This window comes from Eptatretus burgeri, chromosome 11 (assembly GCF_056783735.1).
Source record: "Eptatretus burgeri isolate ZD-2024b chromosome 11, Ebu_testis_v1, whole genome shotgun sequence".
Classification (NCBI taxonomy): Eukaryota; Metazoa; Chordata; class Myxini; order Myxiniformes; family Myxinidae; genus Eptatretus; species Eptatretus burgeri.
In genome coordinates this window covers 47674448-47690585 of record NC_140971.1, presented here as the reverse complement: position 1 = coordinate 47690585, position 16138 = coordinate 47674448, and the positions used below count along the sequence as shown (strand labels likewise).

Sequence of the window (16138 nt, the reverse complement as noted above, 5' to 3'; positions counted from 1 at the left end):
AGCTAAATCTTGTGTCCTAAACCCATCACTTTCTCTACCCACTTTACCCAGTCGCACCCAACTGTCCCTGGACTCTGTATCCTTTTCTCCTGACAAGGTGGAGAGCTTCCTTTCAAGCCTCGAGTCAGATTCTGCAACCGGTCCAGAGGGTATCAGCCCACGTGTCCTCAAAGCCTGCTCTTCTGCTCTTGCTCACCCTCTCTCTCTTCTATTCACCCTCTCATTTGCCCAAGGTCATCTGCCATCTGCTTGGGAATCTGCTAACATCACTGCCCTGCATAAAAAAGGTGCAAAAACAGATCCCTGTAACTACAGACCAATCAGCCTTCTCCCAATCATCAGCAAGGTGATGGAATCCATCATCGCCTCAGATATGAAATCCTTCCTCTTCTCCAATGGCTTGATTTCCGATCATCAATTTGGCTTCAGACCAGGTCACTCTACCCTGGATATGCTGCTTCTGCTCTCCCATCAATGGATGGAGGTCCTCAATGTCAGACAGGAAATCCGAGCTGTATCCCTGGACATATCACGTGCTTTTGATACAGTCTGGCACCCTGCACTACTCACCAAATTCTCTTCCCATGGTATTCAAGGCCATCTCCACTCATGGCTCACAGACTTCCTCTCCTATCGCAGTCAACGTGTGGCCCTAAATGGAGTTCTTTCATCCCCTCTTCCTGTGCAGGCTGGAGTTCCTCAAGGTAGCGTTCTGGGCCCTGTTCTTTTTCTGGTTTTCATCAATGATCTCTCCGACTCTCTGGAAAATCCTCTATTTCTCTTTGCCGACGACTCCACCCTCTGCCGTACCATCTGTCATCCCTCAGACCGGCAAGCAGCAGCTTCTTCGCTCACTGCAGATCTGGATAAAATCACAAACTGGTCCAACACGTGGAACATGTCTTTCAATCCAGACAAATCTCACACTCTCACTATGTCTCTTCGAAAGGACCGTTTAGAACCCCCCCCCATCCACTTTCTCAACAATCCTCTGGAAGAAGTCTTTTCTTTCAAGCTTTTGGGTCTCACTATCTGCCATGACCTTTCCTGGGAAAGTCACATTTCCAACCTCGCCTCAAAAGCCAGTCACCGACTGGGAATTCTCCATCGTGCAAAGTCCTTCCTCGGCCCTCTTGAGCTCCTGACCACTTACAAAGCTTTTGTCCGTAGCCTGATGGAGTACTGCTCTCCCTTCTGGGCTGGTGCTCCTGCTTCCCACCTTTCTCGGCTTCATGCTGTCGAAACCAGGGCATTTAAGATCATCGGCATCTCCCGCAATGAAGCTGAGTCTTTGGGCCTCTCACTCAATCACCGCAGGTTGGTCGGTGGTCTTTCTGTCTTCTACCGACTCCTCTCCAGCCTTGCCCCCCCCTGCTCTCTCTGCGATTTGTCCCCACCACATTTCCACAGGGCGCTCAAGGTCCGCCAACAACCCCCTTCTGGTAAAACTACCAAAATCACGAATCACTGCTCATCTTCATTCTTTCATTCCTCTTTTTTCCCACCTTTGGAATAAACTTCCTCACTCTATACTCTTTCCCATTCTTCCCTCCAGGCTTTCAAAACATCTGTTCACCACCACCTCTTATCTTCCCCCATCCAAATCCTCGATCTTTTCTACCCCGATAATCCACCCAAGCCCACTTCCTTCAATTCCCCTGCTTTCCTTCCTGAAAGTCCCTGTAATGTCCATCTTCTCTTCGCCATGTTCCCCGTCCCATCCCCATCCCTCTCCATTCCACAGTTCACCTAATGTGTCTGTTCCCCACTGTTTTGTCCCTTCCACTCCCGCCCCTCTTGTCTCATGCCCCCTTGCTGTGAGTTGTGTTAGCTCTCATACGAGCCTCGACAAGGTATACGAAAAAAATATAAAAAAATTAAAAATTAAAAAAAAAAATCTACAAAAATCAGAGAGGTTATCAGAGTGACCCTGAGAAAGGGCCTTGTCAAAGATAGCTCCCAGAGATAGTGAGACTGTGAGATTTGTCAGAATGAAAGTCATCCAGCAATTGTTTGACCATCTTGTGATTTTTTTTTCCAAGGTCTGAAGATAAGGAAGAGGGTGCATCCTGCCTGTATGATGGATTAGGGATGTCATGGCAGAGGGTGAAGTCATATGCAAAGACATAAGGAGGATTTTCTAGAGAGGCACAGAGATCATTGATGAAGAATAGGAATAGAACTGGTCCCAGAACACTGTTTTGGGGTACTCCAGCCTCGACAGGAAGAGGAGATGAAAGTAATCCGTTGAGTGACACACACTGGCTTTGAGAGTAGAGGAGTTGGCCTTGGATGATATAGGCAGACAGTTTGGAGAGCAAGATAGGATGCCAGACTGTATCAAAAGCACAAGATATTTCCAGAGAGACGGCCCTGATCTCATTTCTAATGTTGAGGGCTTCATTCCATTGGTGGGTGATGAGAACCAGCATGTCAAAGGTGGAATGACCTGGTCTGAAATCAAATTAGTCATCTGAGATGACGTTGTTGGAGAAAAGGAAGCATTTAATAGTAACTGTAATGATGGATTCCATGACCTTGCTGATTGGTAGTAAGCCGATAGGTCTGTAGTTAAGGGGATCCGTTTTTGCACATTTTCTATGGAGTGCAGTGATGTTAGTGGATTTTTCAGCAGACGGAAGATGACCTGGCACAAATGACAGGGTGAAAAGGGCAGAGAAAGGATGTGCAAGACCAGCAGAGTAGGTTTTTCAGACACGCGAGCTGATGCCATCCAGTCCAGCAGCAGGGTCAGAGTCGGGGGTTGAAAGAACCTTCTCCACCTTCTTCGGTGCAAAAGACACCAAGTCCAGGAGTTTAGTATGACAGAGAAGGATGGGTACCAAGTGTGAGGGGTTGGGGACACAGGATTTGGAAGCAGACACAGAATTGAGGCATTCAGCCTTCTCAGGAGCGGAGTTGGCTGTGGTGCCATTTTAAGTTGGAGAAGGGATGGAGGTGGAGCATTCGCGAGAGACAGACTTGACAAGGCACCACCAGGTTTTAGAGGAGGTTTTAGACAAGTTTGAAAGCTCATTCTTGAGATTGGGACAGATGTTGTTTTCTGGCTCGCCTGAGAGTGGGCACACATTTGTTGTGAACTTTTTGGAATGCACTGAGATTGCCTTAAGTTGGATTAGACTTCCAGGAAGAGAAGGCAAGTTTTTTCAAAGCAACTGCCTCACCACAGGATTCAGTGTACCATTGGCAGGAAGAAGGGTAGGATAACTGAAGATGAGATGGGATTAATCTGTGCACGATAGAGAACAGGTTTCTGTTGGCAGAATTCCCAGGCTGGATTAACATCAGGAGCAGTAAATAATGGAGACCAGTCCTGAAGACAGATGGCTGCTTGCAGTCCCTACCAATCTGCTTGAGTGAAATGCCAGACTCACCTGCGTTGAAGCAGCTCTCAGAATAGTCAGAGATGTTGACTTTCACAACCATATGATCAGATGAACCAATTAGAGCCGAGGAAGAGCAGGAGAAATTTGCAGGAAGGTTAGTCGTCACCAAGTCCAGAAGAGAGGATTTACTACAAGGAGAAATCTGGGTTGGAAAGTTCACAGATTGTCAGTCCCATGAAGTCACAGAAGTCCTTCGCTGAAGTGCTATGGCTGGTGAGAGAGGTGCCAACACCCAGCCCAGTTGCAAAGTGACAATTTAAATCACCACATATGAGGAAGAGCGAGTTGGGATGAGTGGCTAAGTTTGTCCATGTTGTCTGAGAGAGATGGAGATGGAGTCGTCACTGTTTCAACAAGATGTGGGAGTGGAGGGGAAGTTGCAGCCAGAGGTACTTCTGGGTGTGGAGAGGTATGAGATCAGTACAAGAGCAGTGAGAAATTGAGTTATTGATGTAAATTGTAACTCCACCACTGGAGGGTGGTTCAGGCCTATCAAATCAGACGAGACAATAACCGGGGAGAGAAATGAAGGAGTTGGGGACGTCCTGTGGGAGGAATGATTTTGTTAAACAGATGATGTCTGAATTATTGACAGCGGCCTGGATTGAGAGATCTATCAGGTTAAAGCGTAGACCTTGGATGTTTGAGGTCCACACAGTTACAGAAAGGGGGAGATGAGCCATTGGGATGGTGCAGGATGAGGGGGGGGGAGGCATTGCAGGGGAAAGGTTTGAGTGCGAGGCTTTGTGTGGAAGGTTTGAGTGTGAGGCCTTGCGGTGGAAAGGTTCGAGTGTGAGGCCTTGCGGGGGAAGGTTTGAGTGCGAGGCCTTGCGGTGGAAAGGTTTGAGTGTGAGGCCTTGCGGGGGAAGGTTTGAGTGTGAGGCCTTGCGGTGGAAAGATTCGAGTGCGAGGCCTTGCGGGGGGAAAACTGTTTTTGTGTAAATAGCATAATTAAAGGGTGTCAGTGTTATGCACACTCGCCTCTCTGTCTAGTCAGAGTTTGAATCCCGATCCAGCTATAACCTATCATCCCATTACATGCATGTTTTGCTTCATGTATGTACATCGGGTTATTTAAAATATCACATCGGTAGGGGACATGTATTGCAAAGCAATTCTCGCTCTCGTTATTTCTGCATTTCCTCTCAACCTTTCATGAGTTGATTGTTCTTTCACCTTGTCTCCCAATCCCTCACACTATATATTTTGTCCAAGACATGTACAGATTCAACACCAATATCACAGACAGGTCAGTGGTCTCTGTTTTTCACCGTAGATTCTGATATTATTACTGCACACGCGCAAAGCGAAAAGAAGGATTAAGCAATTGGTTTGTGTCTGTCCATCCGTCGTATCAGTTTATGATCAAGGAACAACTTGAAATGAATGTTATATTTTGAACATGGATTGGAACATGAAGAGGAAGAGAAGTTTGCCATTTTACAGAACCGGTACTTTGTTTTTGATTTCATTCCAATCACACGTGCGCAGATCGGAGTGAGATAATATTTTTACTTTGCCTGTCTGGCAATCAAAATTGAAATTCATTCAAAAGCGGAAACTTGCTGTTTTTAAGGACATTATAAAGAGCAGGGTTGGGTAAATATGATTGAAATTTTGCGCGTAGCATTTTCTACGGCCGGTTTCCATGCTGAATCCAAATCCGGTCGAATTTTTTTTACCTCCGATGACCTTTGATCCCCGGAGCCTTAATTTATTCAAAATGGCGGCCAAAATTGACCTTTTTCATGTTTTCCTTCGCTAATACGAGTAATAAGGCTTGTAATATATCATTTCATATGTTTTTCAGGTCAACGAATACGCTAATCAAATTTTCAAATTGATTGGATGTTGCATAGGACTGAAATCAAATAATTTAGGGCTGAAAATGTGATCTAAAATGATTTTTGACAAAAACTATCCTGATTATGAATATTTTAATTATCCATTTTGTCTTTCCAGATTCGGATGCTAACCAAACTGTTTAGTAAACACAATAAAAATGAAGTATACTTTTTTATCATTGCAGAATCATCAATAGTGACTGATGGACCAATATCCAGTGTTTCAAAAATGAGGAGCAGCGCTCAGAAAGAACTGTTTGGTGAAACGTACAAAGAAGTGCCTGAATATTAACTAAAATCGAAACTTCCCCCTGGAATATACTTGCTCGGTCGAATGATTCATTTATGCAGGACTGTAGAAAAGCGACAGAATCAAATTAGCAAGAATGATTCAAGTAATGTGGTAGCAGAAGAAGTGTGTGATGATTGGATTTCAAAGAATGTATGTCCCAAAAATTTACGTAGTGGGGCAAAACAAATCAAATCGGACTATGATACTTTCCTAACGATGGCTAAATATGAACGAAATAAAAGTAAACCAAAAACAGATTCGTGGTGTGAAAAGGCAAAATCATTTAATGATAGAATGACAATGAAGGCATATATTAGATCAAAAGCTAGAGATCAGCAAAAGAGTTTGGAAGAGCAATATGGTGTGAAAATGACCCAGGATGATGAGAACTTATGTTGATCTGAGAATGACAAAAACAGTTCAATTTTCGCAAAATATTGTGCTGTTTTCAAAAATTGTTTTAACAATCATCAAATCATTGCACAAGTGTCATTTTCGTATTTCCTGATCGGAAAAAAACCTATAAATTGATATATTACAAGCCTTATTTTCTCTCATTTGGTCAGAAATTCATTAAAAAAATATCATTTTTTTGGTCGCTATTTTGAATAAATTAAAGTTCCGGGGGTCAAAAGTCATCGGAGGTAAAAATAAATTCCAACGTTTTCAGATTCAGCATCGAAAATGGCCATAGAAAATGCTATGCGAAGACACTTAACCGAAAAAAAAAAAACTTCACTGTTTACCCAACCCTGACAACAGGCACGAACAATTAATGTAACATGTTGGATCAGGTGGTGTAATACAATGTGTAAAACCCAGAATTCATATTTTATATGCCACGAAACCTCTAAACATTTTTAAAAATTGAATTATTTACTTGAACACAGGAGAACACAAATCTCCTTAATACTTCCAAGAACCTCCAGTTTTGGAGCATTTGGACATGTTATATACAGTGCCTTCAGAAACTATGCCTGGTGATGGCTTCATGGTTAGGGTGGCAGGCTTTGGATCCAAGGGTCTTGAGTTCAAATTCCGCCCAGCTGTTGAATTAATACCCGGTGGGGTTAACTTGGCCCATCATCCTTCCAACGTCGGCAAAATGAGTGCCAGCATGCTGGTATACTGTGTCGGAGTGGCGACCTGTCTAGGATTGTGCCAAATAGCCAAGGAGACTGCTTAAGCAGCACCAACGCTCTGCACAGAGTATGGTCCCAATCTCCTCCTCCTCCTTCAGAAAGTATTCACACCGCTAGAATTTTGTCACTTTTTTGTGTTGCAGCCTGAATTTAAAAAGGATTAAATTTATTTATTTTTGTCACAGATCTCCACAAAATACCCCATAATGACAAAGTTATTAAAAAAGAAAAGCTGCAATGTCTTGCATCAACAAGTATTCAACTCCCTTGGTCAATACTTTTTAGAAGCACCTTTGGCAGCGATTGCAGCTTCGAGTATTCTTGAGTATGTCTTTGTCAGCTTTGCACATCTGGATTTGGGGATTTTATCCCATTATTCCTTGCAGAATTGCTCAAGTTCTGTTATGTTGGATGGGTAGCATCTGTAAACAGCAATCAAGTGTTTCCACAGATTATCAATGGGATTCAAGTCTGGGCTTTAGCTGGGCCACTCAAGGACTTTCAAATTCTTGTTCTGAAGCCATTCCAGTGTTGTTTTGGCTGCATGCTTGGGTTCATTGCCCTGTTAGAACCTAAATCTACAACACAGTTTAAGGTCTTCTGTACTCTGAAGCAGGTTCTCCTCAAGGATTTGCTTGTATTTGGCTCCAGTCATTGTTCCCTCTATCCTTGCAAGTCTCCCAGTCCCTGCCACCGAAAAGCATCCCCGTAGCATGATGCTGCCACCACCATGCTTCACAGTACAGATGGTGTTTGATGGGTGATGAGCTGTGCTCAGTTTCCGCCAGACATAGCGCTTTGCATTCAGGCGAAAGAGTTCAATTTTCATCTCATCAGACCACAGAATCTTTTGCCTCGTGCTCTTAGAGTCTTTCATGAGCCCTTTTGCAAACTTCAGGCATGCTGTCGTGTGCCTTTTTCTCAGGAATGGCTTCTGTGAGGCCACTCTCCCATAAAGCTGAGATTTGTTAAGTGCTGCAGAGACTGTTGTCCTTTCTGCAGGTTCTCACATCTCACCCAAGGAACTCTGGAGTTCAGTCAGAGTGGTCGTTGGGTTCTTGGTCACCTCCCTAATCAAGGACCTTCTTGCACAGTTGCTGAGTTTGGTTGGACGGCCAGCTCTAGGAAGAGTCTGGGTAGTTCCATATTCTTTCAATTTCCTTTTTTGGGAGGGACAGGAACTCACTGTGTTCTTGGGAACTTTCAACACTCGAGAAATTGTTTTATACTCTTCCCCAGATCTGTGCTTCCTCACAATTCTACAGACAGATGCTTGGACTTCATGGTCGAGTTTCTACTCTGACATGCACTGTCAACTGTGAGACCTCATACAGAAAGGTGTGTTTCTTTCTAAACCATGTCCAATCAATTGAATTGGCAACAGGTGGACTGGAATGAAGTTGTAGAGACATCTCAAGGATGATCAAAGGAAATTGGATGCACCTGAGCTCAATTTGGAGCGTCATAGCAAAGGGGTTGAATAGTCATTGACTCAAGACATTTCAGCTTTTCAGTTTTAATTAATTTGTAAAAATTTCTAAAGATATTTTTTCACTTTGTCATAATGGGGTATTTTGTGTCGATCAGTAACAAAGGAATATTAAATTTAATCAATTTTAAATTCAGGCTGGAACACAACAAAATGTGACAAAAGTAGAGGAGTGTGAATACTTTCCGAAGGCACTGGTGTAGAAGGTGGTGTACAAATGATTCTATAGTGCTAAACTTCCAGATTTTTTTTTTTTAAACAATCTTCAAAATCATTACTTTATTGAAATTTAAATATGTACATTTTAACACTGCAAAGGTATCATGTACTATGAACGTTCTAGTTCATTCTATTCTCTCACTCCTCCATCCATCCCTTTCTACTCCAGGATGCACAAGTTCTTCCGGTAACCCTCTCCTGGTTAAACTGACAAAATCCAGGCTGCCTGCACACCAACTCCTTTGTTTCTTGCTTCTTCCATCTCTGGAACTGTCTTCCAGAGGTAAATCATTCTCATCATTTCTTCCAAGGCTTCAAGCAAGCATTCCACCACCACTTCACGTCATCCCCCATCCTAACCAAATCTACTTATTGCCCCATTAACTGTTCCTAATCCAACCCTTTCACTTGCTCGTTTGTGTTTCCACCCCTTCTTTGTCATTTCCTTTCCCTTGCTGGCTTTGCCTAACTACCCCACCGTTAATTTAACCTCTCTTCCATGAAGCTCGCTCTTGTAGAAAAAAGGTGGGATTTATAAAGTTGGTTCCTGCAGTAGAGTCAGTGTTCCTCAATAGAACACACATTTCGGCTCTTTCTTTTCTTTTCAAGTGAAGGCAGAGGCACCTCCAACATTAAAGCATCACCATTGGTTGATATTCAGTATGAAATACTAAAAATGAGAAAAAAAAAACCCCTGCAATTATCAAGTGTCCATACTGTTCTCTCAGTGTCGACTCTCCCTATTCTTAGGGGTAATGCTATGTAGAGGTTTGTGACTCCAGAATCTGCTTGCCTTGTTGGGTGGGAGCTTTATGCAGAAGAAGTAGCATGGCCGCGTTTTCAGACTGCGAGGCATAATCTGCAACCCCACGGCCCGATGCATCACTCGAGTGGGAATCGGCTCCTCTCTCCAGGAGGGTGGCGACTACAGCCAGTGCACCAGCCTGGCACGCCAACATTAGCGGGCTCCTAAATGGAACACACATTTCAGCTCTTTCTTTTCTTTTCAAGTTCAATATATTTATGGTTATTCATGAAGCACATTTCATGTAAACAAGGGAAATGCATCCATTTAGCTCATTTATTATCCCCAAACTGGCACTCCATTGAAGATGTCTCCAAGAAAGCGTTAGCAAATGCAAAATTTTGGATTAAAAAAAACGTTTAATGTGTTGTGCAAATTATACAATCCGATCCCTTTTTGATCATCACCATCATGGAGATTCATGGAACTAACTTGTACAAGACTCAGCATGGGTGCTGCCAAATCAGCCTCTTGGTTAGTGTTATACTGGGTGGTTTGCCATTGCCTTCCCAGCAGTACTTAGGGCAGGAATTTGGAATTTGTTAATGGTGTTGGTGATAGCTTGCCAACTCTTTGCATCGGACACTGTGGGGTCTTTAACATCCGTCAACTAATACTGGCAGATGGGACGCCCAGCCAGTATAACATCCATCAGAGGGACAATACACATTGTTGAATCACCCTGCTTGTAGCTGTATCAGGGTTCAAATCTTGGGTGGATAGCTTTGAGATGAGTGTGTGTACCTCCAGGCCATCCTGCCAGCATATACTGTAAATATATAGGTATTAGAAAAAACAAATGGAAACACCAATGTAAAGTCACTGAAGAGGTGTTGGGCCACCACGAGCGGCCAGTACAGCCTGTATGCACTGTATGCACTGTGGTATAGGATCCACTATCATCTGGAATTCTGCAGGAGGTATGCGGCACCATTCTTCCACAAGAAAGTTAATCAACTCACACCTGTTTTGTGGAGGTCGAAAATGCTATCTCAGGCGTCATTCCAGAATATCCAATAAATGCTCGATTGGGTTCAGATGAGGTGACTGAGAAAGCCATGACATATGGATAACATCAGTGTTATTCTCATCAAACCATTGGGTGACCACACATGCTCTGTTGATGGGGGCATTGCCATCCTGGAAAACACCCCTACCAGCAAAAAAAAAAAGCTGCAACACGGGGTGAAGATGATCACTCAGTCTGATTAAGTCACGATTGGCATCGACCTTACCTTTGAAGGGAATGACTACACCCAAACCATGCCAATAAAATGCACCCCACAACATTACAAAATCACCAGAACCCTTCACTGTTGGAACCAAGCACTCAGGGTTGTAGGATTCTTTAGGTGGGCGCCACACATGCACTCATGTATTTGTTGAAAATGTGTTGAAGGATTATTAATCTGATCATATCGCATTTCTCCATTGCTCGATAGTCCATTGCCTGTGCTCTTGGCACCAGTGGACTCGCAAACATGCATTACTAGTTGCGATGGGCGGTTTGTACACTGCAATCTGACAATGGTATCCTGCTCTGTGGAGTTCTCAGTGGACTGTTTTTGATTAAACTAGTTACTCACGCCCCAGGTTGAAATTTACATTCAATTGATCTGCAGTTGCTCACCTGCTTTGCCTTGCATTTCAAATAAATGCACGTATATCGCAATCCGAAAGTATGAGCTTCTGCCCACTGTTGCCCTTTGATGATGACGTCTTTCCCTTGGAGTTTCATGCCAACATCACTTTCGACACCTTTGCTTGTGAAGCATCAGAAAGTTGAGTTGACATTGTCAATGAAGCTCCTTCCAAACGCACCGCAACAATCACCTCTTTTTCAAAGTCACTGAGGTCTCTCTTGCAGCCATTATTACAGGCAAACAGGCCTGTGCAGCACATTTATACATGAACCCAAGCATACTGGGATGATATTTGCTTAATTATCACATGGGCCACACCTGCGTGGAAGCCTTTCCTTTCAATATACTTGGTGTCCCTCATTTCTACAGTAGTTTCTATTTTATTCTGTTCACTACATGTGTGTGTCATATGTATATATTGTTGTGGGCCGGGGGACAGTGGCGAGGAATGACCGCAAGACGGAGCAGTAGGGCAGTCTCCCACCGAACACCCGGAATCGAAGGTCGTAACCCTTGGATAACTCCAAAGACCACGGGTCCCTTAGCGGACGCCAATATTTTGATGGCGTGGGGAAGAGTTAATTGTCCAATTCCAATAAACCTAAGTACCCATGTCATCTAACTACCAGGGAAACCACACCCTCGGCCGACTCTGTCCGAACCAAGTTGCATTTACCGACTCGGGTCCGGCGTACCGAGTGGAAATTACCAGAGCCGCACCGGTCCAAATGTCAACTTACAGCACAAACGGCCTCACTAATTCTTAAGCCCGAACCATGCTGGGTCAATGATAGAAACGACAGGCAACGAACTGGAACATCTAACAGGGGTTTATTTACAATAATCGGGAAGGGAGACACAGAGCAAACTTAATCACGAATATGCAGGCAATGTACAGTGAGCAAAAGCACTTAACATTTTTTACTTACAAGACCACAGACGCCACCACAGACACACACACACACACACACACACACACACACACACACACACACACACACACACCACAGACACACACACACACACACCAAAAGAAAAAGGACCCGGATTGTCTTTATTCGGACCTCCAGCCCGGGAGGATAGTCGAAATGGAGGGTAAGAGTTCTGCTGGTACCTGGCCGCGTTCGCACGGCTTGCCGACCTACCCTTGTGGAGCTCGGGATTCTTGTGGAAGGGCTTGGGAAGATCGGACGCTTCAACCACCATGGTGGGACTCAAACACACATGGACAACCTCGCACCAAGCGCCAAGGAACCAAGACGAAGCGGCAGACGCCAGCCAGCACCAAGACGGAAGATGGCCAGCAGACCAGACGAGATGACCCAGACGGATCGCACCGACAATTCTTCAACCCCTCCTGCCAGGCGGGAGGGATCCATCCTGAGGAAACTCTGCCTCCCATTGGACGGGTGGCGTGTCGGTGGCCCGCCCCCCGAAGAGGCTCTGTAGTTGTTTCTGGCCTTCTGGCTTCCCATTGGCTGGAGCACCTTGGCTTTGCTCGCTCTTCGTCCATTGGCTGGAGGAAACACTCCCTCCCCTTCTTCGGAGCAGAGCCTCGATCTGAGGCGACAGAGCAGAGCCACACCTTCAGCTAAAAACATGTGGATAATGAAATTGGTGCGCGAAGGTTTGGTTGGGTGGCGGAACAAAGCAGGATGTTGTTGTTGGGGAATATATTAAAAAAACACTAACTCCAAAATAACTCGCAACGCACACATGAAATTCCCATGAGACGCAGGGAATGGATTCTAACTATACACATATACATAACGAAATAACTAAACTTTGGGACTGCTGACTGTCTGTGTGCAAGAGGCTTCCAAATCCGTAACAATATACATATATTGTATATTATATTATATATATATTATATATACAATATATATACATATATTGTAATTTAACAATATACATATATTGTTACGGTTGTGGAAATTCGCATTACACCATAAAGGGTCCTCAGGTGAGATATATCGGTAAGTCCATGTGTAGTTAGCCCAAAACCGTTGTATAAAGGGAATATATGTGATCCATTTGGGCTGTGATTCTTCAGTTAGCCGTTTTTCTTTTGCTGTAGTTAATTTGGTGCAAGAACAACAAAGAACATCGTCGCAACCAACATCTCAACGATCACGCCATTCACTACACGACGCCAACAATCACGCCATTCACACCACGACGCCACCTTCCACAACTACGCTACCACATCTTCGCCACTTTCCATTCAACGAGCATCGTGCGGTCACCATCTCCGTGGGACGGATGAAACGGGGCGGAGTGGCAACAGCAACTCCTGCTTAAATATCTCCCGCCAAGATCTCCCGCCCAAAACGCCATGCTTTGGCATTGGGGAGGTGCGATTTGAGCCAGGGGTCAAAGGTGAAAAAAGGTGGGGGCCTGATTTTGGGGGAATGATTGCCTGGCCCCGAGCCAAAACTGACTTTCCCCGTCCCCCGCAGGGCGCAGTGAGGGGGGAACGCGAGGGCACGCCCCTTTTTGGGAAGCTTCCAGAAGGGAGGTGGAGACAGAAATGGGGTGGGGAAAAGGGCAGAGCCCGCCCCTACAAAAGGCGTGGGTGTGGAGAGTTGGACGCTGGAGGCTCTTGGTTCGTTCAAGCGGTTGACAAAAGGCGTGGGCGTAACGGTCGACGAGAACGTCGTTCCCTTTCCTGTTCCCTTGTCCCTGAAGGGGAATTGTGGAGAGTTGTGGTGATCGTTCCTGGTCGGAGGTTCTGTTCGTTCATCCGAGCTGACGGGCGGATGACAAGTGCAGGTGTGCGGCAGGATCCAGTGGACCACGCCGGAGGGACTCGGAGTTACGGTCACCAAGGACTTGACGCGCTCAGGGAAGTCGCGACTTCCATTTCTTTTGAGTTTTTGTATGAATGGTGTGGCGCAGTGTCCTGTAAAGTAGAATAGTGTAAGTGATTGTGCTGTGAATAATTGCTTATTCGGTTTTAACTCTTTCCCTGCTTTCTTTTGCTGTAAATACGTGCTCCCTTGTCTGAGTGTGCAATAAAAGTGCTTGCTTGTTGAACTGTTTCCCGTTTCATTGCGTCTTTTTCCTTTTATTTGAAAGCTCCATCTTGCATCACGTAAGGGATTGGTAGTGGGTTGAAACACCCGATAAGTAATCTGAACCGTCAAGGTCGACGATAACTCCGCTCGGTTATCCCTGTAGTACGGAACGAGCCGCTTAAGCGGTTTGTGTCCGGAGTCGACCTGTGGCGTGGTACAACTCCTCGGTACGCTATCCGCGCGAGTACTTAGGTAAATCGACCATTCGGCGATCGGACCCTATTTCGCGTGGGTAGAATGCAGACTAAGTTGTGATGAGGTTAAACCCCCACCCGTGACTGGCTTCTGGCGGTAGTTCCCGGAGGGTCACGACTGAATTGTCCATTCCGGTGGGCGAGGCGGCTGCTATTCGAGTTACGAGGTCGCTCGCATGCCAGACGGGCCAGAATTCGTCACAATATGTATATATACATATACATATACATATACATATACATATATTACACACACACACGAACAGGAAACAAACATTGTAAGTATGTGGCATTATGGGCCCAGACCAGGAATTTAACCCAGGTCTCTGGAAAACCATACCAGTGCTCTGCCATCTGAGCTGTCTGGGCTATCTGGGTGACCCACCGGCTGAGCATGCAATTCCTCCACATATAGAAATGCCACTCTCTTTCCCCTGCTGCTTCCAAGGCACTTACTGCCAACCATAATAGCAGTGAGAAATTGCATGGGTAGCATACAAATCAGAAATTGATCATCATGGATACATGCTCAGATGGGAATGACAGAGACCAACCAAATTTTAAGGAGAGAGAAAGAAAAAGGAACTTCTATTTCGGAAGAAGTTCCTTTCAGAATCAAAGATGGCTTTGTTGCAAATTTTCACCTTTGTTGAAGATCACTTATGTTCACGTCAGCCCCCAGAGCCAACAGAAGGTTGCAGATGTCCACATGGCAAGCCGTCACTGCTAAAAGCAGAGGTGTCTGACCATCCTAAAGATACCATCCCATGTGGGTTACATGAAAATTTTCACTGGATGTAAACTACACATTCCTAAATATCAAATATATAAAGCTCAATTTGTGTTTGTTTATTTATTTATGTACGTTTCAAAAACTACAAAAAAAACTCAACCAAATTTTGCATGTTTACTTAGGATATCCCAAGTGTGGTTTCTGTCTTGGTAATATATCTGGGGAAGGGTGTCCAAGGTGTGGGAGAAGACCCAAGGTGTGTGAGAAGACCCAAGGTGGGGGAGAAGAGAAGAATAATTCGAAATTTTCAAAATGTTTCATCTTATTCATTTTAAGCAGAGGTTCAAACCAAAGCATCCAACACTGAGCTTCGCAGCATAGCAGAAGTGATTTTTGCTCATGTCATATATAAGCAGAAAGTATGGTTGAGGAAGGTGAATAGATTAAAATAAACAAAAACAATGTGAATTTAAATATTTTTACATCTTAATATTCAGAATTTATTGCTCCAAGCAACTGATACTGCAACATAAATTGAGATCTGCTGAGTCTCTAATAAATGTGTGCGTGTGTGCGTGTGCGTGTGCGTGTGCGTGTGCGTGTGCGTGTGCGTGTGCGTGTGCGTGTGCGTGTGCGTGTGCGTGTGCGTGTGCGTGTGCGTGTGCGTGTGCGTGTGTGTGTGTGTGTGTGTGAGAGAGTGTGTGTGTGAGAGAGTGTGTGTGTGAGAGTGTGTGTGTGAGAGAGTGTGTGTGTGTGAGAGAGTGTGTGTGTGTGAGAGAGTGTGTGTGTGTGAGAGAGTGTGTGTGTGTGAGAGAGTGTGTGTGTGTGTGTGTGTGTGTGAGAGAGTGTGTGTGTGAGTGAGTGTGTGCATGTCCTCCATAACTCCAAAACCTTTAAACCTCGCAGCGTGAAACTTTGCATGCATGTTACATAAACGCCAAGGAATTGCAAGAGTGAAAGTTGGGTGTTCTGGTTCATTAAAACACCCCCTTTGAAGATAATTAACGGACATGTTTATGTCCTTTATCAGGCGCCATCCTTGGCAACCTCACTCTCTGGCGTCTTAAGGCATATCCTGGTTTACCTCGCCGGGGTCTGAAGCCACCAAGCTTTTTGGCCTGCTCAACCATGCCTTGACTTGGCACAGGCCGCAACGATTCCTTCACGCCAGTGGTTGTTTTCCCCCCCCTTTTCTCACTCATGTTATCAAAAGCCTGTTCATCGTAGCTACAAATCGCTGTATACATCGCTTTTGGCAATGCTTAACTTTTCAAATTAGGCGCTTGGAGCGAT

At 44.8% G+C, this 16138-nt stretch overlaps 1 protein-coding gene across 2 annotated transcripts in view; it reads right to left on the bottom strand.

Annotated features, from left to right (window-relative positions):
* Positions 1 to 16138, bottom strand: part of LOC147017015 (uncharacterized) — a 99288-nt gene that overhangs the window by 47095 nt on the left and 36055 nt on the right. For both annotated transcript variants that reach the window (XM_085846354.1, XM_085846355.1), the window contains 2 exons: positions 14757 to 14863; positions 9187 to 9362 (listed from right to left, as the gene is read on the bottom strand). In XM_085846354.1, coding sequence (XP_085702480.1) covers positions 9187 to 9362; positions 14757 to 14863 — 283 coding nt within the window. The remainder of the gene's footprint in view (positions 1 to 9186; positions 9363 to 14756; positions 14864 to 16138) is intronic.